Genomic DNA, 25655 nt, shown 5'->3' with positions numbered 1-25655 from the left:
CATCAAGATACATTCCTTGAGTTGCTATATGGTGTCATACAGCCTGATTCCAGGGTGATACTACTCCAGATAAACCTGTCATCTGGTGCCAGAAATTGTGGAGCCACATGCCAGATATTTTACATCACGCACAGCAGAACCTTTCTAAGAACTGGGCTGTTCTACACTACAGGGCAATGTTTCTCCTTTCCAGGAACAGTACTGTATGTTCTGGTGCTGCTTGATTGTATTGGCAAATCAAGCTGACAACTCACTATAAAAGCCATCCCATATTGCTTAGTTTCTTTCCCTGTGCCATGAAGCTGATGCTCAGGTGCCTTGAGGACACAGGATGATGCTCAGAGGCTGCGGGTGTTCACAGGAGGAGGCTGGTGCCTCTGTTCATGGTCATGTTACTTACTTTATGGTGCAGTTCCATAGCAAGTTAAGCTCACCTTTGCCTGGGTTGCTGTGCCCTGCCTAACTTCCCACCATCTCCTTGCCCTTGTCCTGTGTTTCCATCCTGTCCCTTCCTCCAGTGCCTGCAGTTGTGTGGTCAGGTTTTGCACAGACTGAAGATGCTGGCACATCTATGACCTGCCAGGCCTGAGCTAGTTCCCTGATGTGTCCTCCTTGCCAGCATGAGGGAGAGAGCAGGAAGAGGTTGCTGAGCTAAGGACCACATTATGGGCTTGAAGCTGCAGCCCGAAGAGCTTGTACAAATGCACACACAGATGCTGTCTGTCAGAGAGCTGCCTTCCCTGAATGTTAATAATTCATCAGTGATGCTGCTTTTTTCGAAGAGGTGCTGGAGCCAAAAGGGATCAAACTGAAGTATACTGTTACAACAAAACAAACTTGTCTGTGCCTTGCTTTGTGTAGACAGATAGATGGAGTAGATTAGAAAGCTGTCCTGATCACCTTCATTTTCTGCTTTTATTATCTTCCAGTGTGTAAATTTTAAGTAGACAGATAAATGACTTACCACAGTGTATAGGTGTAAGGTAGAGAGATTTTGGGCATTTTTAGCTTGGTCTTCTATGGAAATACGGCTTATTTTCTTTCATTATCTCTATCTCTCTATACACACCACATATTTTAACCCATGACCAATTTCAGTTAAGTTGGAAAAAGAAGTACTGAAAGTACTTATTTGAGGAGATCTCAAAGACACAAATTGTGTCTACAGAAATGATCAGGAAGAGAAAAAGTAGGATATCACATAGTCCTTACTAAACAGCAAAGAAACCACACAGACAGCTGCTGTTCTGAAGCCAAATGCAGAGCAAATGCCTCAGTGGAGGTTTGCACCTTACTAGACATCAGAGGATCCCATTATAAGGCATAAAATAATAGGAAAAAAAACCCAAAACCAAAAACAAACCAAACCCAAAACGCGCAGTACTTCTGCTTCGGGAGCTAATTGTCTAAATTCTGTATAAACCAGAAGTGGTGGCTTTTCCATATGGGGAACCTCACTGAACTTAGAAAAGGGAGGCTGGTGATTTCCTTTAGCACAGTGGTAATTTGGATGTTTCTGGTTGCTGTCTCACTGTGTGACTTTCATATGGTTGTGTTTGAATTTCTGGAAACCATAGTTGGAAGCAATAAAAAGAGGTTTTGAAATTTAATTGTGTGGGCAACGCCATCAAGAGACCTGAAAACAAGGGACTAGCCCTTCTGGGACATAATGCTATCCAGGAGATTCTCTTTCCTGCTCTTCAGAGTAAGTTCTATGTATTTGCAGTCATCCTTCACAGTGCCTTACCAAATGTTGCAGTATGATTTTGTCTGGTTTTGTTGGTCTGTTTTGCTTTGTTTTTATCTTGAAGACTATTTCTGTTTCTTGCATATGTGGGGAAAAGAATCTTGAAGTGCATAGGCTAAAACTGCCTTAAAAGCCAGGCATTTGAGGTGAATTTTGTATTCTGCAGGAAGCTATACACATATGATTACAACTTGTGAAAAGCATTTGTGACTTCTTATTTCCCCTTGGGTTAGAAGCTGGGAAAAGCAGCAGGGGTGGCCGCTCAGAAAGTGAGGAGGAGAGCATGCCTGGAGGCTTTACATACCACTGTCTGAGATCTGCTTACAGCACCACACTAGGAGTGGATTCTGCCTACCCAAACATCTTATTGCTGTGAAACCGCCTGTTCTTCTGCACTACCACAGTGGCACTCGGCTATCAGGTAAAAACTTTTTGACACTGTTAGGAACTACAGCAAACCCAGCAAGTCTCTTTCTGCATTGTTTCAACTCAGGGAATTTGCTATTGGAAGAACTAGTGGATAATTACTGAAAAGAATGAAAACTTCTTATGGTTTTGCACCTGAGAATGGCAGAAGTACTGATCTGAGTTTTCCTGGCTCTTATGGAAATGTTTTTCGAAGAGGATTCAGAGAGCACAGTGGTGGCAGCCCTGCCTTCAGCTGTACTGGTAATCAGTGTTCTGCTACTGCATCTTGATAAAGGATTCAGAAGAGGCTGATCCACCTCACAGGGAGAGTGAGTAATGTGAAGCAGGGACGTCCATGAGGAGGAGGTATTGTGGCTGTCAAATGTTTCTCCCGTGTAGACATTTTTTTCACCAACATCTTAATGGAAAAAAAACACAACAAAACCAACACCCCAAACAACAACCAACCAACCTGAAAATCAACTTTTCCCAGCCCATCCCTCCATACTCCATGGAAATATGGAGTTGGTCGAAAGTAGAAACTCTTGAGATAAGAATCCTGCAGCAGTACTCCAGGGCATTATATTTCACGTTTGATGAGTCCATTCTCTAGACCACAAACTAGGTTATATCTTCCATCATGTAATAGTTTGTTCAGTTCGTGATATACACTCCTCCTCTGGCAAACCCTTGTGGGGCATGGGGCATATTTGCTACTGCTGCTAGGGACAGTAGTTTACTATTTCTAAATTTTCTATGAAAAATGGACAGGTTTTAGACAGAAAAATTTATTTTGTTGAAAAACAGAATAAAGTTTAACAGGGCAGGGATAAGGTAGGAAGTTACTAATAGATAAGCAGTTACTAATAGATCAGCAGTTACTAACAGATCAACTTAGGCTGTGTTTTGTAAAGAAAGGAAGAAGGAAGGTGAGGCTCAGATGCCTTAGACATTGCTTATGGTGTAGTCTCCCAAAATGAAGCTGATTCATATTTGGAAATTATTTGACTGCAGGCAGATAGTTTAGAACATATTATGCAGATTTCTACCTCGTTTGCTTGTCCAATTAGATCATTAAAATGCCTCAAGCATTTGTGGCTTGGTTTTATTTCATAGCATTTTTAAGAAAAAAAATCACAATTTTTTCCTTGCAGAAATCTTGTCCACGTATTCTCTCCACCCTGTGGTTTCTGGATGAGGACAACTGAGGTGTCTATACAGGGCTGGGATATACTGATACAGAGAAGACTGGGAACTGTTTGAAAGTGGTATTAATCAAAGGTTGCAGGAAGTGGTGGCTTCACCAGAGACTTGTCTGTGACATATTAATTGGGCTACATTTTTGTGGCTACGTAACTTGTATTTTTGCATGGATGTTAATTGCACCTTGTAGGAACCTTGGCATCCTGCATCGTAAAGTCCCAGAGAAACAGAGATGTTTTTTGAGATGCGAAATTAGGGAACGCACAGACTGTAAACATGTTTTGCTGATTGTCCTGAGTAGTGTTTCAGCCTTGTATGTTCCTCCCAACCTGCAGTTCTTAAACTCTGACTTTGTACAAGTTATCAAACTAATGCTGTCACGAGAGCATGGTACCAAGCCACATGACGGCTGTCCTGGTTGCATAATGCAGACAATTTTGGCCAGAGTTTTAGCAACAGTGAAGAAGGGCGGGGTATGGAGGATACACACTGTAATTGAGGATCAAAGGTAATTGTTTCTGCTTCTTAATCCGTACCTGAGCTGTTCAGCTGCAAAAGGCAGAAGTGTTAGGAAGCATCTCTCACCTGGACGTTTTGTCATCAGGGAGAAGTGAAGAGGTAAGTTCCACTTTCTACAAAATCAATTTTTGGTAGGAAATGTCTTTCTTCAAAGATGCTTGGCAATGCATTTGATGATAAGAGGCTTAGGTATAACCTAGATCTAGTAAAAGCTGCATGTAATGTACAGAAATGTGATGGATATATTAAGGATATTGCTAAAAGTAGCTAATAACAATTCTTAACTACAGAAGCATTATCTAGTTTATCTCACCTGTCAGGCAGAGAAGAGTTGAAGAAGCTGTAGAAGTTAAATGAAAGGTGAGGCAAAATTAAAAAAAAACCCAACACATTAGGAAGGGGCTTTTGTTAGGATAAAGTCCCACTCTGTATTGAGGATGAAGTTGTACTTAATTTCTGTAGAATAATTTCTTTTCACAGATCTTGACACCACCAGAAGTTCTTAACTTTTCTATTAAAAAGTGAGGAATCAGTTTTAGTTTTGTCATCTCTTATTTACCAAATGACAGGAAGCACCAGTAACTGAAATAGTCTTGTTTTCTCTTTACCTCTCCAGTTCTGTGTTCTGCTACATATATAATGTAATACTTAGTAATCATCAACATTAATTTGAACACAAAGCTTTAAAATAAATGTATATGCTTTCAATCTCTGTTGCAAAAGCAGCAGGAGAATATGTATATAGTTTCTTTTATTGTAGTTCTGTCTGTGTGGAGTTCTGAATACTTGCAGTTTGCATTCCAGCAGCACTTGAAATATAGGATATAAAATTCAGCCTGCAGTAGGAGAAATCAGACTTCTAGCCAAGTTCTATGTCAAAATTCATGAGTGGTGAAGGAGAGAGGGTTTGAAATGCTTTTTGAATTAAGCCTTAAATAATCCAGTGCAAGGCAAAGTTATGAAAGTAGAGTTTGGCTCAGAGAACTGAATTGCGCCAATTATTGGGTAACTGATTTCTGGAATAAAGAAACATTGTGGAGCCTTCTTGGTAAATAAGAGTGCCAGTGATCTAACTGTCATGTTCAGAACTGAATATAGGAAAGGAAAATGGAATACAAATGAAGCCTTTTATGGGATGGGGTAGAAGAATGACTCACGTTAGTCTGTTACTATCTGACCATGTTTTATGCTTTAAAATGCATTTGCGACCTTGGAATTTTACATCTGCTGTGGTTTTAAAACATAATTTACTAAAAATGGTCAGTATGAGCAAGCTGAGTAGCACAGAGTTGCTGTGCATATGATGTTTCCATGGAGTTTTTTTTTCCTTTTTTTAGAAAAAGTTTTCTATTTTTACTATCCATTATTTTAATAGGGAAGGCTTTCAGAAGTGGCACGAAGTTGGAGATGGATATTAAGAACATGAAGAACTATCTCTATTGGCTGTTCTGCCAGTTCGAACTAATTACCTGCAGCTACCTCATGGAGCCCTGGGAAAAAGTGCTTTTCTACACTTTCAACATTACCGTGTTACTTATGGTGTTATACACTGCTTACATCTATGTCCCCATCCACATTAGCACGGCTTTTCAATTCTGCTTGCACATACTTGGAAACCAACATGAAAATGCTGTTTCTATCGTGAAGTAACACTAGCAACCTGACCCTGACTTTTGGATCAAAGAAGTGTTTCTCTTAACACTCAATTTTTGTTTAGAAACAAGTTCAGGGTGTGCACAGACGCTGCTTTATTCTGCAGTAGCTCTTAATGTTCTTCTGTATTCTAGGACTCTGTCAGCAAATTGTTTTGCCAAAACAATTTCAATCACTCCTCATTTTTATTGTCTGCCTGCCTGCTTCTTGAGGATCTTTCAGTTTTAAAGACTGGCTGGAGTTATGAAGTTTGGTACAGAAACAACTGTGCTGCATATTTTGTTATTCCAGGGAGAGCTGCTTGGATATGGAGAGTTTTCTTCTTGAGAAATTACAAGGCATACATTTGGTCTCGTCTGCTGTAGTTTTGCTGACAGGAAAGATGTGTACACAAAAGGTGTTGCACAACACTATAGGACTATAAGCTGCTTCTGTAAGCTTGGTATGTATTTATTTATAGAATGATTTTATTATTTATTTCTTTTCCTCATTTATTTAGGACAATGGATTACTTGAATGTTTCATGATCATTGTGCAAATAAAGCAGTTGATCTATTAAAAAGGTGGGGATGCACTTTCATGAAAATTCATAATAAAATTCTGATATTCATGGATTTTATTAAAAAAGATTGGTTTTGTTTTACTTTGAGAAGACCGGTAAAGCACACGTATTGTACACAGAACATGAAACTACGTATTTGGTTGTGATAGGGACATTTTGGTTGAAAAACAATAAAACCCCTACCTAAAACACAATGTCTCTCCTTTTTGCCTAAACCACTTAACGCCCCCCCTTTTACCTTCTTTTAGACTCTACATGTTGAATAGTGTCTGAAACATGAATTCTTGAGACTGCACACTTTGTAACTAATATGCTGGATACACTGTAACTGGCTTGGTTTCAACGTCCATGTTTTTTAAGCTTCAACCTTAGAAACACAAGATGCCTGTACTGTCAAATGTGGAGTGGAGCTGGCCAGGGACGAAGGACCCATATGATTAACTTAGCAATGAGAACTGGTGCTCTGTGTCATCCCAGCAGAAGAACAGAGTAGTAGCATGGTGCAGACAGGATAATGTAATCTTGATTTTGCTCCCACCCACACAGACGTGAGTTTTCTTGTCTCTTGCAAGTGTTGAGCTGCTCCTGGAACATCCTCTCCTTCAAGACACTAGGATGTAATTACTGCATGGCAGTCAAATGACTTATGAATTGAGAGTTGGTCATGGAAGGTGATAAAGTGAAGACATTAGTTATGTTATTTATCATCTCAGCAAGGTCAGTTACTTTCCCAATTTATAATTGAGGGAAAATAAGATAGGGTAAAAAATAGCTTATTTGGGGAAAATGAGGGCAGCTGTGCTTAACTTTACAACTCTTTTAACAGTACCCAACTAATTTCTAAGTTGGTAAAAAAAAAAAAAACAAACCAAAAAACAAACAAACAAAAGAAACCCTCAACAATGAAAAACACCTTGCTTCTATTATTTAATGCTATAGGTTAGAATCCAATTGTATGTTTTATTAAAGAAATATAATGGCTAAAGTAGTAAATATCTTACATTTGCTCATAGCAGCTTTCATAGTCAGTACATGTATTTCATTTACTGATGCTTAGGAACAGAAGAAGAAAACATGGTATTTGAATTATGGCAATTATTAGACTACTTATGAAGACATTAATTTTGTTTCAAATTTATCTATAACGTAGGTAAGTAAATACTGCGTTTTGCATTATATGTGCAGGGGAGGTGTGTATAAACTGCCTTGTATGCCTGTGAAGAAAGCTCAGTGGATAAGCAAGCCACCATATACATGGCCACACTAAATTACAGCTGAAGACTGTACACATACATCCAAAGTATTTCTTGACATTAACTCTCTCACTGGGCTGGAGAAGTAGGAACTCTTCCCCTGGGTGTGTTTCTCTCAGCACAAACCCACATGGTGTTTGTTGTGGTTGTCCAAAGAACCTGCTGCCTCTTCTGCAACAGCTGGGTAGGATCCTGCTGGTTGAGCTGCGTGGTGTGCGTGTGGCAGTCCTTCTGCACTGACTGGCTCCTGGGTGTCTGCTAGTGACAATCACTTCAGCTCTCTGTGCTATTCCATGGCAGAAAGACCCCTCCTCAGCTGTGCGAATCAGAGAGAGGCAGGAAAGCAACAAAAAGCAAAGAAGGAAACAAGGGGCTGAAAAAAACACACCCCCCCCCCCCCCCAACTACTTGATTAGTGTTACTCATCATAATCTTTTCCCTGCCTGTCACCCAGATTCTCATCTACAGAATAGGATTTAAAATATTACATTCAAACTCCACCTTGCAATTTCAGTTTTGAAACACAAACCTGCTTGGGCAAGTTCCCTACTGGATGCTGCAGTCTGCCTAGCAGCCTGAGGTGCAGAATTGTTAGAAGGTGGCTGTGGCTCCAGATTTGCTGAGGTCAGGCCTGTGCATGCTCATCCGGCAATGTAAATTTCATCAAGGTCAGACATGGTGTAATTTGGTGTCTATCAAAATCACTGAGCACTTCACATGTTTATCCCAGCTGTGTGAGAACAAATGCTGTCTGCCATGGGGCAGAGACTACTCTTAAGAGTCTGCTTCGGCGTTTTTCAAGATTGTTTTCATTCAGCTGAGTTTCCACCTTTGAAAATTGTGTCCAATCAGCAGAGCTTGTACTGGCTCAGCCCTTAAGTGGCCACAGTATTTCTTTTCGGAACCTGATGGAAAGTGTTGCAAAGCTAGATTTACTAACGCATGGCTGAAACAGAAAGTGTTACAAGAGGAGTAGGAAATGCCCCTGCGGTACTCTACCTTAAAAAGGAAGGTGAGGGTGGTGTGCAGCACCATCAGGACTGCTTTGCTGACATTTTAAAAGAATTTTTGAAAGGAATCTCATATTTAAATTGTACAATTTACCAACACTGGATCAACAAGATTTGAAACTAAAGAACAAATAATAAACATCTGCTAAAATAAAGCTGCTCATGCTGTTCCCTAGGAACTGTTTGATCTTTACAGCTGTAATACACTATGGCAGATTCAGTGTCCCCATTATGAAGGTTTATTATTGTAGGACAGCTACAGCTTATCTCTCATTAAACTACAACTGTATTTTATCGATCCAAATAGTTTGCCTTCCTGAAGGCAATGAAGATGATGATTTTGTTCACACAAAACTTTACTCTCTCTGCTACTGACCACTTCTGACAATTTTTAGAGGCCTCAGAGAAGTTCATGATCCTTGTTGTTACTTTTTTTTTGCTTTGCCACTACAATGTATGCATTTTGCCTCTACTACTATTTACATCTGAGTGTAATTTGAGTTCTTATCTGAACTATTAATTATCTGACTTGAAAATCCTGTCTCTAAGATGAAACTGTCAGCATTTGAGAGCCTCTGCATCCCGCAGAAGATCCTCCTTTTCATCTTGCATAAATTTGTTTAGGACGATGTTGAGTTTACAGCAGATCAGTTTCCTTTTAGAAAGCTGACCTTAAATTATTCAGGCCTGCTTGGCTGAAACTTTCTGCCTAACTTGCCTGCTTAGCTGAAACTACTTTTTGCATAAGCTTAGTCTTCTTTATTACAGAAAAAGAATTCTTCATATAGTGCTGACACTTCCATCGTACAGTGTAAACACCATATAGAATAGTATTTATGCAGAAATTTGTCTAGATATTTTTTAGACTACCTCCAGGTCTGCAGTGTTGGGAACATACATGCCAACCTGGCGCTGAGCCTTCCAAGAGGGAACCTTGAAGAGCCTGAACACTTTCTTTCCTCAGGGGATCCAGGGCTCCTATTCTGAATTATTTTCAATATGATCATTTGCCTTTCAAAGAAAAGTCTAAAACAAACCTAGGACTTCAAGAAACTTTAAGCGTTTTCTCTTCTGCTGCATTCATACCAGCTTAAATATGTCAAGCTTTCATATATTAGTATAAATTAACTTCAGCAGAGGTATGGGTTAAAAATTGCAGCCCTTTATATCTCAGATCCACCCTACAAAAAGGTATGAATTAACAAAGACCTACATTAAAGGCGTTAATTGTTACAACCCATGCAGCACAAAGCCTCATCGTGCTAAGTGGTATGCAAAACAACCTGCTGAATAATTTACAGCTTAAATAGTTTCCTTCTATTTTACAAAACTTGTCACTGAGCACAGATTATCCTAAAATATCTTCCAAGTGTTTTCAGTCCTTGGCACATCTGAAACATTTTCTTAGTTGATATGAAAAGGAACATGAGCTGTGGATTTGTGTCATACGTAATTGTTTCATTTTATAAAGCTGAATATTCAAATTACATGAAGCCGCTTATCTTTCCTTATGATTATTCTTTGTGTTTTCACCATGGAACTGACATCCTGACAAATTTTAAACTTTATCTCCTGTTTCTTACATGCCTTAATCAAGTTTCCATCCTAAACTGGCAATGAAGGTGAAGTACAGAAAACATCAGTGATTTATGAAGGCAAATAATATTCTTTGCTACATGGTTATGTTCTGGACAAGTTGCAGGAAACATTGCCAAAACCCCTCTGAAACGCAACACGAGTCGTGCTCCTACATTTAATTGCTCGTTTAATGCAACTAAAATAAGCAGCCATGGCAAAGTGTAAGTAGAGACAAACCTGGGGGCAGGATTAGTTTGCTATGAGTAAGTGCTTTAACATCAAGATCAAAGCCACTTTTGTCTTATTTTTCGTTAGGTTGGTGTTATTTTAAACTTAAATGAAAATATTAGGAACTACATCGGCATCAAGAAGTTTCTCTGAGTTTATAGCCATCTTTAGAACAGCTAAACGTGAGGGAATACTGACATCAGGTGGACCATCACGTTAATCGCAGGCACGTCTCAATTTTTCTGTGGCAACTTCTACTGAAGAATGGGCTAGCGCCTCCTGCTGTGCATGCCGCCTGTCCCAAACGAGACCTGCACTTCTTGCTTTTCAAGCAGTGTGGATTTGATCATTTGGCCCAGAAAGACACAGCACACCCGACACTTTGTGTTACATCTTGAGCACGTTACAATTACAGTAAGTAAAATGAGTTTGTCTAATAGTACCTGCCCATATCAGACTCAGCAATTTGATGTGAGAGGATGTAGGATTGATACGGGAACTAATCTGCAGTTTGGGCAGAGGGATCACATCTACAGCTACACTGGTCTGAGAGGATGAGCACTATTTCACATGTGTAGATTTTCCCAAAATACATTCCCTGTTTGAAAATAGTACGATCATCTTAGTATCTCCTTCCTCCCTTCCATGATAACTGCAGCACTGTGACAGAAGAGAGGATGAAACCTGGGACTGCTTAGCCTGGGGAAGAGACAGCTCGAAGGATCAGTGGGATCACATCTGTCTGTCTTCGTATCTGACGGGAGATGGTAAAGACAAAGGAGCCAGGCTCTTCTCAATGGTATCCAGTGAAAGCCCATCACCATACCCGCAGCCAAAACCCACCCACCCAACAGAAGCAACCTCTGTATTAGTCTAACTTCTTTAAGGAAAAAAATATGACACAATATTCCCCTGTAATTGCCTATATTTAAGCTAATTCTAAAAGAGACTAAAGTAACATTGATTTTACTAGAAATCCCAACCAGTTTGGTAACTCAACAATTAGCACATACTCCTCAGCTTGGAATTTCCCAAAATTGGCACAGAAGCAGTCCTTCTAGTACAAAGGTGAGTTTTATGGCATGATTTTAACAGTATTTTCCCATAAATATTTCACCTGAGTAATTTACATCTGAAATGTATTTGGGAACCTCTGTAATTACATAAGAGATTTTACTAACAGATTTTAAAAAGCAGTTAAAGGTGAAATCCTTATCCTTAGATTTTCATCAGTAAGACTAGGTTTTTTCTGTTAAAAAAAAAAAAAAAAATCTAAAAAATAGTGCTTGCATACCCCAACCACCCCTTCCTGGCTATTTGTTTCCCCTCAAGCAGACACATTTTGCGCCCTCAGGTTTGACATGCCACATAACATACTCCACCATTTTCTGTGAGCAAAACTTTCAGTTATTACAAAGTTCGGGACAGCTGCTTATTTTTGATGTAAGAACTTTGAATTTCAAATGATCAAATTTACAATGATCTAGAATCAAGTGCTCTGGGGAGTTACTGCACACACACTGCTGAGGCAACCGACCCCCTGAAATGATTCACCATTAAGCAAAATGGGAATTCAGCACCAAAACCCCTCAAAGTTTAGATCCAGTCTTGCATTTTCTGTCTTCTTTCTTCTCCCCCAGTAATTCACCTGGAAGGATGGGGTGGCAGATAAGAAAAGTAGCTTAAGTTACTTAAGTAAATTAAGTTAGCTTGAGTAACTACTTCCTCGCCAGGAGAGTTGGTCTGACAGGGCTGAGAGGCTGACCAAACCTTCCTTGGTTTCTCGCTGTAAAAGCCTTGTCTCTGGAAGAATAAAATGCTGGCTGTTTTGAAGGACAAAACTTCTCTGCTGAAACAGAATCTCACCAGCTTGCTGTGCTTCTTTTTCTTTTTAGTCTTACTACTAGCTTGCTGCATGTGGTGAGTACACTTCAAATTTAACCATCATGTAACTGCTTCAGACAGCCCTTTTACATCTGCATCCAATTCATAAATTACAGTATGTACTGCTGCCACTTGGTAGTCGCTATCACACAGACTCTGTACCAAATCTGGAACACACACGAGCATATATTCACATTTCAAAAGCAAATCCCCCATCCTCCCTAAGAAAGCCACTGGGACAATATGCTTTAACTCTTCCAATTCAAAATTCATCAAAATCTGAGTGAAAATTCATCATTAAGTACTTACGACTGAAAAGCTGTGGCTCAAGAGAGATTTTCAGAAATAGGCGCAGGATAAGTAGCAGCCTTTTATCAATTGTGAGTTAAGTACATTTTGTCAAATTACTCACCCACCTGGTGTTAGTGAGAAGGCCTTGGCAAACATTTCATTTGCTGGAACACCATTTAAGACTGCTTTGGCTCCCAACCATTTTACATTTAAATGTAAAAGGGACACTGTAGGGAACCTTAAATTAGAACTACCTTTGGTTTCAAATATACATAACTTACCCACTCATTGGAGAGCTGTTCCTATGTGTTACCAGCCAGCAAACAGATGCATGAAAACTCAAGCGATATACTTAGATTTATGACTTGTTTGCCTAGCAGCTACAGCAGGAGACTGTTCCAGGCAAGACTCTTGCTGAAAGATGCCTGAAACCTAATACAGATTGGCAATGGACCCTGGCAGGGGGAGGAAGGGGTAGGAAGAGCAACATCTCCAGTAACAAACAGGATGACAGACAAGACAGCAATACACCTGAAATTTCTGAGACACACTACTGAAGAAAAATATTAGAGGAAGGAAAACTCTTGACCAAAATAGCAGTTTAAAATGAGCTTTTATTGCTCCCCCTTCACCTGCCAACAACAGGAAGCTATTGCCAAACTACAGCAGATAAAGGCTTCATCATTTTTACCTCTGTCAGAAGAAATCAGAACCCAAACTGCACCTCATGTGGATACTAGAACACATTCATTGCCCACAGGTTACAAATTAAAGTTCTCCAGGTTTGGCCCAATGGTCACTGGAATTGAGTTTATCTCCCCAGCACTACTAGCAGATGTAGCTACTGTAAAATATGTGCAATATTTACTGCAGTGATAATTCAGATTATGCAGCTGCATTCTCATATGTATCTTTTAAGCATGGTTTTACACCTTCCCTATACTGAACTAAATTATCATCATGAGACAACTTGTACCTTTAATTCCCAGCAGCTTTATGGAGTTTTCTTAACCGTTTTACACAGTAAAAACCCATGACAAAACTCCCAAGAGCAGAAGCAGAAGAGCTTAGTGTGACACAGAGTAAAAGATGGCACTGCTTACACTGCTAACAGACAGCTTAGAGCTTCGCTGCATCAGAACTGTCTTTGCAAATTCCAAGTTTTCCCCCTTTACAAGTGGATTATTAGAAGACTGTGAGGCAGAATAAAAACTAAGTATGAGTAACTGGTAACTAAACCTAGCTCCACTTTTTACAATCAAAAATACCTTTGCCTTAAATGGTATAACTGCCTGGGGTCACAGGTAGCTCTAAATCCCAGAGATTCACACCTGCTGGAAAACACTTAGCAAAACCTGACACTTAAACTAAAGGATAAGAATCATTCACACACGGCAGGAAGCTGAACACAAACAACTCCTTGATTATTTCTTAGCTTTTCTTTGAGGCCTTGAAAGGATGTGAAGTATGATGAAATAGAGACTGGTGCTCCAGCCACTTTCTCTGGCAATACTACAGGGAAATAGCATTATTTTCAACCCTCCTATTACAAGCAGAGGCAAACTATAAGTGTTCTCACTTAAGCTATACAGATCCTTGATAAAGGAATCTTTTGTTTGATTAATCCTACACATCTTTATTTTTTCAATATTACATTGTTAGAATTTCCCTCCTTTACAGATGCCAGTTATTTCAGAACATTTTTTTCCTTACATTAAAAAAAAAAATGCAGTGGCAAAATCATTCTAAGCTGTGCTTCTGTATTTACATTAAGTTAAATCAAATCTGTATTCTCATAAACTGTTAGTAGAATTTTTATTGAACTGCTTCTGTGCAGAAACATGAATTAGAACAAGATGGATTTAAGAACGTAATGTCCTCCTACATCACTTATGTTCTCTTCAGGCTTACAGCAGAGTGAAATTTGATTATAAAGTTAACTAAAAAATGATCGACCAAAAATAATGTGTGGAGCTTTTTAATAGTTCATACCTGATGTATTAATTAGACATTATGCATATTGCTTTAATCCACTCATACAGGCATGGAATATAGTACAACACTCATCACACTCAACAGAAGTCTCCAATTTCTCTCATCAAGGGCTGCATCTTCTATCAATCTACAGGGAAGTTTCTTGTGTGTACACAACATGGATCTTTGGAGTTCCTTTACCAAAGGAATAGAAGCTACATTCTTGAGCTTCCCCAACACACTGTTGTATAGAAAAAAATCAGTATCACAACATGCTTCAACCATCATGCTGAAAAGATTAAGACAGTAAAAATCCTTCCCATGTGAAGAAATTAAGGCAGTAAACAGTAGGTAGGCATCCTACCTACAAATTGGGCAAAGAATAATGAAATCTCTCCCTCTAGACATCCTTCTTTATCAGTTGTCTTCAGCATAAGCCAATTGATTACTCCCAATGGATAACTCTGATGATAGTCAGATGACCTTTACACTGCTGAAGTTTCAAGGACAGAGCTCTCTGGGAAGGGAAGAACATGTGGAGCTTATACTGCAATGTCTGCACCAGAAATTTAACTTAAATTGCTGATTTTCTAGAAGATATATATAAAATATTAATTCAGGCCCATTACTTAGGTGTATAGCAGTAGTTATCACATCACTTTGCATGTTCATGTGATCAGTTTATGTGTTTTAGGTACTTTTTCCTTAGCAAGGGAATATTTATTGCATTGACTAATGCACTATTCTTATTCTGTCATCATATTTGCTCCCTCCCCACCAGTAGCATCCTCAGAGATATGGAGATCCTCTAGCATTTCAGCCAGACTGATTCGTGGAGGACCATCCTCATCTGTGTCACTCTCCACTGGAACATCTGCATCTAAACACACACAGAAAAAAAAACCCAACAGATAAGCAAACAAAATACCAATCCCAAGGAAGGAGAACTAAAAATGTAACCCCCCAAAACAATCAACAAAAACAACTAACAAACAAATCCCTCCTAAAACAAACAATCCCATGGTAATGGCACTCATGGAAGATACTATATTATGTATCAAATCCTCCACCAACCAGCAGAGTTTATGGGTGTGGGAGAAAATATGCTTTTCTCTCTCATGTTAATGACAAGCAAACAAAACCTATCAACATTCATACAGTGCATGTGAAATATACTGAATACCTGAAGCTTTTACACTACAGCATTTTTCTAGGCATGAGGAGTTCAAATAATCTGAATATAGAACTTTAGTAAACATATTTTGACTCAAACTGTCATGATTTCATTACATGCAATTCAGTGGTTAAAAAGGCCTTACTTCTGTAGATGTTGACATTCTTCCTTATGGCTTCATCTTCTTCGAGATCTTCAAGGAAGTCTTGGTATTGTCTGTAAAAGATGCTTAACCTATTTACTCACTTTTCCTTTATGCAAATTTATAAAACAAAATTAAATCAAAGAAACACAGCTCCAAGGAAGGACTGGAATTCATAGTCTTTCAGACAGGCTGATAGCATTCCCACATTTCTAACTCATTCTTTCCACCTTTTTTTTTTATTATCACCTATTAGTTTCCAAATAATTTGCCTGTCCCCATTTAACTCTAATTTTTTTTACTCAGTTGAATGTTATTTAGATCTGCTGTTGCTGTATCAGCTTTGTCACTGAAAGAAACAGTGACAAGCATATTTTCGCATAAGAGTCCCTTTAGCTAGACAGACAACAACTGTAAGGTATACAAACAATGATTCTGGTATTATTCACTTGTCTCACAATTTAAGCTTTTCTGGGAAAAAAAAACAAACATAAAAGTACCTTTCATATTTTCCAACAGTAAACCTGAAAAACCTGTAGTGTTATCTTTAAGATTTCAGAATTCAATCTGTTTCCACACCCACTGGCCTGCTGTCCTCAGCATCCTCGGTTCCCCAAAAACTGAGCAGTCAAGAGAGGATAAGCCTAAGAAAGGTGCGTATATTTAAAGCACTCCTGCCTTACATAGATATATGTAACACAGACATACTGCTCTTCCAAGAACACTGGTATCAACCTCTCCTATGAGCCACCATCATGCTCAGACAGAACTAGCACCTTTTGCTTGTGCCCCCTTGATACACATCTTAGGCATTACATTGCACTTATCCTCAGTGGAAACTGAGAAGCGTTATTTCTACACTTCTAGATTTCTAGGTGCAGTATCCCAAGTTGAAGGGAATGAAAAGCTTCATGGCAGATACCGAACCTTTCATCATCTGTATTCATGCCTTCTCTGTCCCTTTCCAGCTCTTTCAGCTTCCAGTTTCTGCGACGCTGGCGTTTGGTACGATCATAGCTCTTCTTTATTAATACCTACAGTGAAAACCAGCACGTATTTACACATTCATACCTTCGATGCTACTGATGACACACTTTCAAAATCCAAAGCAACACCCAAGTCTAGACTTGGGCAACTGTAAAATCAGCTGAACAAGTATCACAGTCAGTCTGGCACCGAGATGTTTCATACAGAATTTATATAGCATTTGTTAATTCAAAAGTTTCCAAACACTTTGGATTATGCGCTGAAGAGAAACACACCTGAGCTGTAATACAGTTTTCACCACACAATGCATGGTAATTCGAACAAGAACAACAAAGAGTAAGGCAAGTTAATGAATTATCTAACTACCACTCAAGTATTTAAGTGGTGAAAAAACAATTCTCAAAATTATATCCTATTCACATTTCAATATTAATGCCCCTCTTTTTTATTTCAATATTAATATCCCCCACTCACTACAAAAATAATGAGTGTTTATTATAAACCCATACTTCCCAATGCCCCAGGTAATGCAGAGAACCTTGTACAGATAAAGAAAATGGTCTTACCACATCAGGAATATTGCGTGGGTTCATCTTATTGGCAAACTCATCATTTAAGTTGCAGTTCGCTAAGTCGAATCTAAACCAAAAATACTTATTTTATCCTGCCCTTTTATGCAAGTCTACAAAATCCAACTCAATGTATCATATCCCAAGCTCCTGAACCCAAACTTCAATTCCACTGAGGTTCTGCTGGGCTCACAACAGTTCCAAAAGCATTCATGTTTTAGCTTGTTTGAGAATCGCCTGACTTGCCTAATCTTACAAAAATTTTGCACTGCTGTATAAGATAACTACTATCTAACAAAAAGATCTTGCCTAGTATTTTAAAAGTCCCCCCATATATTTGTGTCTAAACTGATATTCCAATCTGCACTCTAAAGACAATACTTCAGCTCTCTTATTACTAACGACCCTTTTGACAAGATGATTTCTGCTAGAAACAAGTATTTTCCATACTAGAATCATCTTTTGATGGCCAAGATGGAAGATTCTACCCCTTTTGCCGATTTAGAGATCAGAACAGTTCAAAACTTTCTCAATAATATACAAGCTTGTAAAGAATCCAGATAATTCAGACATTAAATAATCATTTAATAAAAACCAAGAAACAGAACAGACCCTAAGACAAGGTCGCCGGGATTCAGAATGTGCCCCAAGTGGGTACAGCAGAAATACTGATGATCCGTATTCAACTCCGAGGTTTTCTGTACCCAGGCTTCAGCCAGCATGTGCTTGAGGAAGGAAAAAATATAACCCTTGTAATCAAACGCAGTTTAACTGGCCATGCCATTAGAATGTTTGCACTGCTGCATTACTGTTTTACATTACATTTGTAATTAAACTTGTATTTCTACATCAAGCACCAAATGCATTGGTTGCTACTTCTCATTTTTCGTCTTTACAAAAATAAGGTAATGGACAGGCCAACTACTTTTCACAAGAATCCACAAAGGCTATTTCTACAACTAGACATTCATTTCAATTTTCTCCTTCATAACTTTCAACCACATACAACCTCTGACCCAGAAAAAAAACCTTCTAGTGCTGATTCATTAACTCTGATTAGAAAGAAAAGCTTCTACACTTCAACAGGAACAATTTAATAATTGAAGAGTTGCAAAGCTAATATAAAACAACTTCAGTAATAAGAGTAACAAGTAGAGTTTAAGCTGTTCAACAGAAAAGAATTTCTGAAAGTGGAATTCACACAATGCCTGTGCAACTTCCAAACCACTGTCCACATCTTCTTGAGAAGATTTTTCTGTCTTGCAAGAAGGCAAGACAGAAAAGCATGTATCTGACTGCAAGGCAGAATGATTGAGAACAGAAATTCAGCTGAGTAGGGGAGAGAGGGCAGAAGGCAGCCTAAAACACTGAATCAAACAGAGAGGAACTCTTTTTACCTTATTGGATCTTGCTCCTGCACCTGCACCTTTTTTCTTTTCTTGAACCCGATTGATATCCATAATGATAAATTCCTCCAGTTGTTTGGGCTGGAACAAGCTATTGAAAGGGTGGCGCCAGTAGGTATTCCCATCAATTTCAGCAACTGGAAAAAACACACCAATGTGGGTAATAAATGACAAGGGAGAGAAATTCTTGCAAAGAAATTAAAATGACAAGGAACCATTAGGCAAAATTAAGGCCACTGCCAAATGTATTTTGTTCAGGTTTGCTATTGTAACACAAGTACTTAGGACATAACCCATACTGCAAATGTGAGCAGCTGAGCTGGGACAGACAAATCGCGTTAACACGTGTGAAGCACAGACCTTTTCATTCACAAGAATCCTTCTCAGATGTAATCCTTATTAGAAACATTTTGCTGGTAGAGTTTACCAGCATATACCAATCAAAGCAGAGTGCTTCTGGTACTGCAGCTAGAATCACAATCCAGGGAAAAACTAGATGCCATCTAATTTTAGAGGAATACATCTGACAAACGCAAGTGCTTAGAAGAGGCCAAGAACATCAGTGAACTTAACACTGAGCCTTCCCATTTTACCTAGGATACTACAGAAATCAAGTTTAGAGAACTATGTCCTAGTTTGCTATTAAATTCCTACATCAGTGATTGTACAGATAAATTTACAACATTAAGATCTCAAAATAAATGATTTCATGAAATCAAAAATAAAAATAATTGTGCCAGCAGAAAAATCAGATGCTGCTGCAGTGCAGAAAAGAACCTGCAACTTACTCTGCAGAGTGCTAGGATCAATGAGGTGAATAGCACTTGTTACTCTAATGCACACACAGATCTGGCTCATGTTCCCAAGGCTCTGTGCCAGTTTTGGTGACAGGCATACAACACTGTCCTGCATACAAACAGAAAATAATTTACACTCAGATTTACTTGATTTTTAATCAAGTATTTAGAGAAAACTTCTTTAGAGTATTTAGGGAAATAGATTTTTAAACTTTCTATTTCCAGTTCTCCACCCTGTAACTTCCTCAAAATAGTGCTATCTCCACTTTCCTTGGTTTGTGGCAAGTAGAGCCCTTCACATCCCCCCAAATACACAACAAATCAGGCTTTCATCATCAAAACTAAACTCCACCCACTTCATACAACATGCTGAAGATGAAATACAGAACGCTACCTTGCATATTGGAACTATTTCCACAGAGAAAGTGCTTTTGTAATTGTAGACATTACTATGAATATCATGTGAGATCAAACGTTGGGATGATTTTGATCTATAAGACAAAAATAGAGCCTTCAGGCAACAATAAGGACATTACTTGGAACAGGAGGTAATCAGCACAAAGTACAGCAATGGAAGTACAGAGCTATATACTACAAATACAAAAATTAAGGAAACAGAAAAATGCATGAGGGCTAGTTTTAAAATGCCTAAGAGGAAAATACAGGACTTCTGTAGAAGGTATTTTGTGTTTTAACTAGAATGCAGGTTCTTTACACCTTCACAAACAAAATTCTTTAAAAATGAAAGGACAAAAGACATTTCCCAAAAGCTTTTGAGTACCCATAGCAATAAAGGTAAATGACATACCTAGATGGAACCGTACACTGAAGAAAGTCTACCATCTTCTGGGCCTGTTGCTTTGAAGAATAATAGAAATCCAGGCCATCTTAAGGAAAAGAAAGCTTGATGAACATTTCAAGTACTATGTGGTTTTTTTTTTTTTCAAATACAATACACACGCTAAGTAATCTCCTGCTTACCCATACATAGCTACTAGCATAAGCACTCTTCCGATATCAAACAGGTTAGTCTATTCTACCTCTAGACTAACAAGTTCCCTCACTTACCATGGATTTCTTTGATGCGAAGCGTATTTTGATGAAGCCTGTGTTTTAAAATCAGCTGCTCCAAGTAGTAGAAAGTCTTCTTATGCAGAGTCTAAAACCAAAAATAAAATTATTAGGGTTATTTATGAACTTTCTAGTGTAAATGCAGTATCTCTAAGTGTTTATATGAAGGGGCCATCTAGAGAAAGACCAGTTCAAAGCCTATTCCAAGTAACCAAAAAGATTCAGAGATGCGCTCTAAGTGTACCAAATAATTTACAGCTTTTGTTTCTCATTTTTGTGTAACTGGTTGTTAGAGACTGTTTCTGAATATTTAAATTTTCTTCCAAGAAAATACTATTTGTCCCACTGTTTCTAACACTACCTTAAAATACAGGATATTTAGTACTTCACAAAAGAACCTCCTGCCAGCCATCATTTAAAAAGAATACACTAATAATACTAGACAGAAGAAAGTTTTTCTAAACCAGCATCTGTAAGAAAAACAAAAAAACCCACTTTGAACATAAAATTTATCACTTCGGCAGTGTGCAAGTGAGAGTCCATCTTTTTCTGAGAAAATCATCCAAATATTTGTCTGCTTGATTGTTCTGCCATCAAAAATGAAAACTCAGTTTGCCTCTACCTTTTGTCTGACTTGCACTACAGCTTTCCAGAAATCCTTAGCTTCAATCCTATGACAGTCTTCACACATTTGAGACTGCACTATATATTCCACCACAAATACTTGCTGAAGAACTGCTCCGTTTATCACCTGCAAAACAGAAGTTTAAAAGATTTCCTCAGTAGCTCCTGTTTACCATAAAAGACACACAGTGAACACCATACACTCTGATTACCTCTTTCTGAACAGTCAATTTCAGCTTCAGCCTCTTAGAATGAGGTTCAGTCCAAATAAAGCCTGCATCAATCAGCCGGACCTGCCAATGGGAAAGAACATGAACTTGGCTACTGCCCACGCATGTTAAAAATGCGCAGCTCTAACTACCACAAAACACAAGCTTATAGTTAATAGATCCTCAGCCAAGCAGCAGTGAATAACCTTAACTAAAACCATATTTATCAGTACGCCCAACTTAACTGATAATGCTTAGTTAGTACACCAAGTCTGTTCTACCTAAAGTAATGGCAATCCAAACTCAGACTGTCACAGCAGAGTAACTGAACACACTATTTGACACTATTGCTGGATGCCACATAATGATGAATTGGGATAGTATAAGTTTCCTCAGGACCTAAAAGCCAATTTCATCTCTAAAACTAAGAACATGCAAATTTACTGCAGAAAAAGACATTTTGTACATTTAAGCACTAACCTGATAGCAAGAAGCTCAATAAGGCAATCTAATTCAAACCTTGATTGAACAAAATCAATTGATTGAACAAAACAATTTTTTGCCTAAAACACTATCTCAGATTTTTTTCCCCTGGTAAGACTCTGAACCTAAGAGATACTTTATTCAATTTAAACACTTTACTTCAATTTAATCTATATATACCCCTGTACAACCCTCTTTCATGTTGTTATAAACTGGTAAGAAGTATTGTATAAATGATTTTAAAAAACTGTAAAAAGAAAACTATAAGATTAAGGTGCATTAAAAACATATTAGTTTCCTTCAGTTAATTATACTCAACTCCCTTCTATAGAGTAACAACTGTGCAGTACACTGCATGCTTTGAAGTCACAGAACTGAAATGCAAAAGCCTCCTCAGCACACTTGGAAATTTTTTGTAAGAGCCTGTCCTTACTGCATTCTCCCAAATTCCAATATACAGCTATTTAAGATGAGATTGTCACTCTCTCTGTGTACTAAAAATCGGTTGATCAGCTCTACACAAGTACAAAGAGCTGCACTGTAAGGATCGAACCCTGCATAAGTTACTGGGACCACTTTATGCAATACCAACCAAAAGACATGCCACGAAATACCAATAGGATTAGCATCTAACCTTGCTCAGCGAAGCTTTGATTTTTTTAAGACACAAAGCAAGAAGCTCTCTTGATTCTAAGGTACACTGGATCCAGGTTCCTGGAGGCTGAAGATACCTATGATACATTTGATATACGATACATATAATGAAACATTTTACAGTACATTAAAGCAGCTTCAGTAATTTAAAACACTCAAAAGCAGATATTTCCCAGGCTTTCAGCTTTAATATTAACTATGCAGCTACAATTTTTGCCTCCCTAAGCACTAGGATTTACACATTTCAAGTACATTCACACTCTTACTGTCATCCTTTCACTTTTTTCTTTTCAAAGACCATAAACATACTCATTTAAATATCCTACACTCTATATACTCACACCTTTCTACTTCCACAGGAAAATAAATACAAGAACGTGCCAAGAAATCATGAGACCTGAAGAAAGCATGCACCGGGAAAGGGTGCCGGACACTGCCCCACTTCCCAGCCGCACCGAGGACCGGTTCCCCTCAGGAGGGGCCCGGCTGCCCACCTTTCGCACTGCTTGCAGAAGTGGAGGGTGCCCTGCTTGGGGATGCCCTCGGTGATGTCCACCTGGGCCCGCAGGCACCCCACGCACATGTTGGCCGGGTTGGGAGGAATGGGTATGCCGCAGTGGCAACAGAGACTAGAAAAGAAGGAAAAAAGTCAGTCACAAACAGCACGTCGGGGTAACGGCCACAAGAACCCTCGGGGGCAACCGAAGGCTCGCAGAGAAGTTTTAATTTATTTTTTATTCTATTCTCCCCTCCCCCCAGAGAAAAGCGTCAACTCCCGCCTGATTCATTGCCACCCAGGTACCCCCCGCGACAGCAGATCGCCCCGAGGCCGTCCCACCGCCGGGGCCCGGCCGTCGCCGCCAGCACTTACATGTTGCCCTGGGTGGGAGCCGCCGGCCCCGCCATGTACTCCATGTCTGCAGCAACACACGTAGCCCTGCTTCCGGCCGTGAGAGGAAGGGGAGGAGCGCTTCAGCCCGCGGGAGGCGGTGGAATGGTGGCTGGCTCCGGTAGCTGTTGGTACGTGAATGCCGCTTGGGAATAAGCAGCGTGATTAACGCTTACTGGAAGCATTAATGATTGTTTCTTTGAAAATCAACCTTGTATTCTTCCCATGGCCGACAGACTTATGTCCTAGTCGTTATTATGATTATTTTTTTTAATGGAAGTGTACTACATTCATTTATTAGCATGGGGACTAATCTGGCAGGTGTTGCACATCTGCAAATCCTGATGAAACTGGTTGGAACGTGCAATCAGGAGTACACAAGGAGGTGATCCTGTTCAACAGTAATTAAAGGCTGCTGCTAATTTATCTTAAAGAAATACTGCTCTAAGCAGTGCTATTATTGTTTTGACCTATTTTTCAACTGTGGCTGAACATCTCCAAATACTTCGGGTGCATTTTATACAACTGAATGTCTCCACATAAGTGCATTTTGAAAAGAATTTCCAACTTTGGTGGAAAGAGTAGGCACGTTTGGCAATAAATTTACATTACTTTCAGTATTGATTTTGAAAGACGCTAGTTTCTGAATTAACTGGCTACATTTTGCATCTGCTGGCAACTTCTCATGGCTTTGTAGGAACGGGAGTTCCTGAACTCCCTTTGTTTACTCTGAGGAATGAGATCATGTTTGGTGTTTTTTTTCTGAGAATATAGATTATAGATCATACACAGTGTATTATGTGTTTCAAGCCTTGATGAATTACTCAATCTTCGATTTCTTTATGAAATATACTTCCTATGAATTGCAGGTTGTCACCTGGTGAATCTCACATTGCAAGAGGGGTAGGACAAAGCCTGTATTTATGGGAGCCAGACTGCCTGAGATGTCAGTGGGAGAAGAATTTGATCTGAATAATACTTTAAATATTTTCACTGCAGAATTATTTTCAACTGCAGTTTCCTCCACCTTATTTTGATGATAATATGTTAAACCCTACCTCAGCTCAAGGCACAGCCAAAGTCTGCTGCCAGTTAGTATCAGAGCTACGTTCTTTTTAGTCACCAAGGTACTTTGTATTGCACCTGTAAGCTCTTGTTGCCCTGTGGCTTCCACCCATCCAAATGTAATTTGCATGTTTTAAACTGTCAAAGTATCGTTACAGCCTTAGCACTACTTCTGAAAGATTTTACATCTTTGTACGCAATAAACAAGGTAAAAAGCACACCACAGAATTGCCTGAGAACTTTAAAAATGGTGGGTCTGGATTTCAGAACCTATTACCTTGACTTTGGCTACATGTTGGGGGCTGGCAGATTTCACCATCTCTTTTTAGGGAAGATTCAGCATGCAAGGGAAAGACAGTACTTGTGTAGTTGTTGGATAGGCAGATTTAAACCGGTCTTCGTCGGCCAGTAACGGTCATTCGCCGAGGTGAGTGCCTCCATAGAGGAGCCTTCAGCTCCGGAGGAAGGGGAAACCCCACGTCCAGGAGCCCCAGCTCTGAGCGGCGACAGCCACCGAGGGAGCCTCGAGCCCTCGCCAGGCCCCGCTCAGGAGGGACGGCCCCGCCCCGAGCCGGTAAAGCTCAACCCAGGGAGCGCGTGAGCAGCGCGTGGCGCGGCGGTTGGCGCAGGCCAGCGCGAGGGAGATGGGGAGCGTTCGGCTCAGGGCCCCGGTCTGGGAGCCCCGACGGTGGCAGCGTCGGCACCAGACAGAGGCGATGAGAGGCGAGGCTGCAGCGCAGAGCTCGGGGTGCAGAAAGGGCCTGCACTGGTCTCGTGAGGGAGGGTGCGCGGTGGGCAGGGCTGCGCTCGGTGCGCCCCGGTGGAGGTCCTGCTGCAGCAGGGGCTGAGCTGCGGGACACTGTCAGTAGCTGAAAGGGGTCCGGGGAGCTGAGAGGGAGCCGGGCTGCTTGCTCAGGCTCAAACTGTTCAGGGACCACAGGCGGCCACGGTGGGGCAAACAGAAAAGGAGGAGGTCATCAACCCAGGGAGCTGGGAGCTAGTAACGTACAAAAAAGGAGGAAGAGGACAGTTAAAACCAAGGGGCTTCCTCTGAAATCCACATCCCCACCCAGAACCACTTCACAGCTCTGCAGGGGGCTAATGAGGAAACACCCACTGCACCAGATGAACAACCAGCTGATGCACCGGTGAAGAGAATCACTACTGGTGCCTCCAGGAGAAAGTGGTGGGTCACAGTAGTAGGTGGTTCTACGTCGAAGGGCGCAGAGGCACCTGTCTGTTGGCCTGACCCAGTGCGTTGCCTAGCAGGGACTC

At 39.9% G+C, this 25655-nt stretch overlaps 2 protein-coding genes across 6 annotated transcripts; one reads left to right on the top strand and one right to left on the bottom strand.

The window, feature by feature from the left end:
* The first annotated feature begins 1384 nt into the window (after window positions 1-1384).
* Window positions 1385-6878, top strand: LOC133268857 (serine palmitoyltransferase small subunit B-like). Of its 5 annotated transcripts, XM_061452623.1 has the most exons (3): window positions 1385-2168; window positions 3908-3976; window positions 5253-6296. In XM_061452623.1, the coding sequence occupies exon 3, from the start codon at window positions 5285-5287 to the stop codon at window positions 5525-5527; it is 243 nt and encodes an 80-aa protein (XP_061308607.1). In that variant the 5' UTR covers window positions 1385-2168; window positions 3908-3976; window positions 5253-5284; the 3' UTR covers window positions 5528-6296. The 5 variants fall into 5 exon arrangements, 3 of the variants coding, with proteins under 3 accessions (XP_061308607.1, XP_061308609.1, XP_061308608.1); XM_061452625.1 differs by lacking the exon at window positions 3908-3976; XM_061452624.1 differs by lacking the exon at window positions 1385-2168 and having other exon boundaries at window positions 2596-3976.
* Window positions 6879-12930: 6052 nt separating this feature from the next.
* On the bottom strand, window positions 12931-23386 carry NMD3 (NMD3 ribosome export adaptor). Its single transcript, XM_061452622.1, has 15 exons — window positions 23298-23386; window positions 22921-23055; window positions 22407-22503; window positions 21293-21373; window positions 21079-21207; window positions 20454-20544; window positions 20194-20272; window positions 19780-19876; window positions 19377-19494; window positions 18580-18725; window positions 17795-17907; window positions 17180-17252; window positions 16554-16660; window positions 15630-15700; window positions 12931-15190 (listed from the first exon to the last, which is right to left on the bottom strand). Exons 1-15 carry the CDS (start codon window positions 23339-23341, stop codon window positions 15057-15059), a joined length of 1515 nt encoding a protein of 504 aa, XP_061308606.1. The 5' UTR covers window positions 23342-23386; the 3' UTR covers window positions 12931-15056.
* Between the last annotated feature and the right edge of the window lie 2269 nt (window positions 23387-25655).

This window comes from Pezoporus flaviventris, unplaced genomic scaffold (genome assembly GCF_033815535.1).
Source record: "Pezoporus flaviventris isolate CSIRO_AGI_PZ_B2104156 unplaced genomic scaffold, CSIRO_AGI_Pfla_v1 ptg000013l, whole genome shotgun sequence".
Lineage (NCBI taxonomy): Eukaryota > Metazoa > Chordata > Aves > Psittaciformes > Psittacidae > Pezoporus > Pezoporus flaviventris.
The sequence above is the reverse complement of the archived record's forward strand: the minus strand, read 5'-3'. Positions and strand labels throughout refer to the sequence as shown.

Bases quoted from the DNA above. Each gene is read 5' to 3' on its own strand.
- LOC133268857 (XM_061452625.1), top strand. From the start codon at position 5,285: ATGGATATTAAGAACATGAAGAACTATCTCTATTGGCTGTTCTGCCAG.
- NMD3 (XM_061452622.1), bottom strand. From the start codon at position 23,341: ATGGAGTACATGGCGGGGCCGGCGGCTCCCACCCAGGGCAACAT. The intron at 17,908-18,579 runs GTAAAAAGAGTT...TCCTTCCTCAAG, and splicing joins CAGGAGCAAGATCCAATAAG to CACATGCTGGCTGAAGCCTG. The intron at 16,661-17,179 runs GTAAGACCATTT...TTTTCACTGTAG, and splicing joins CACGCAATATTCCTGATGTG to GTATTAATAAAGAAGAGCTA.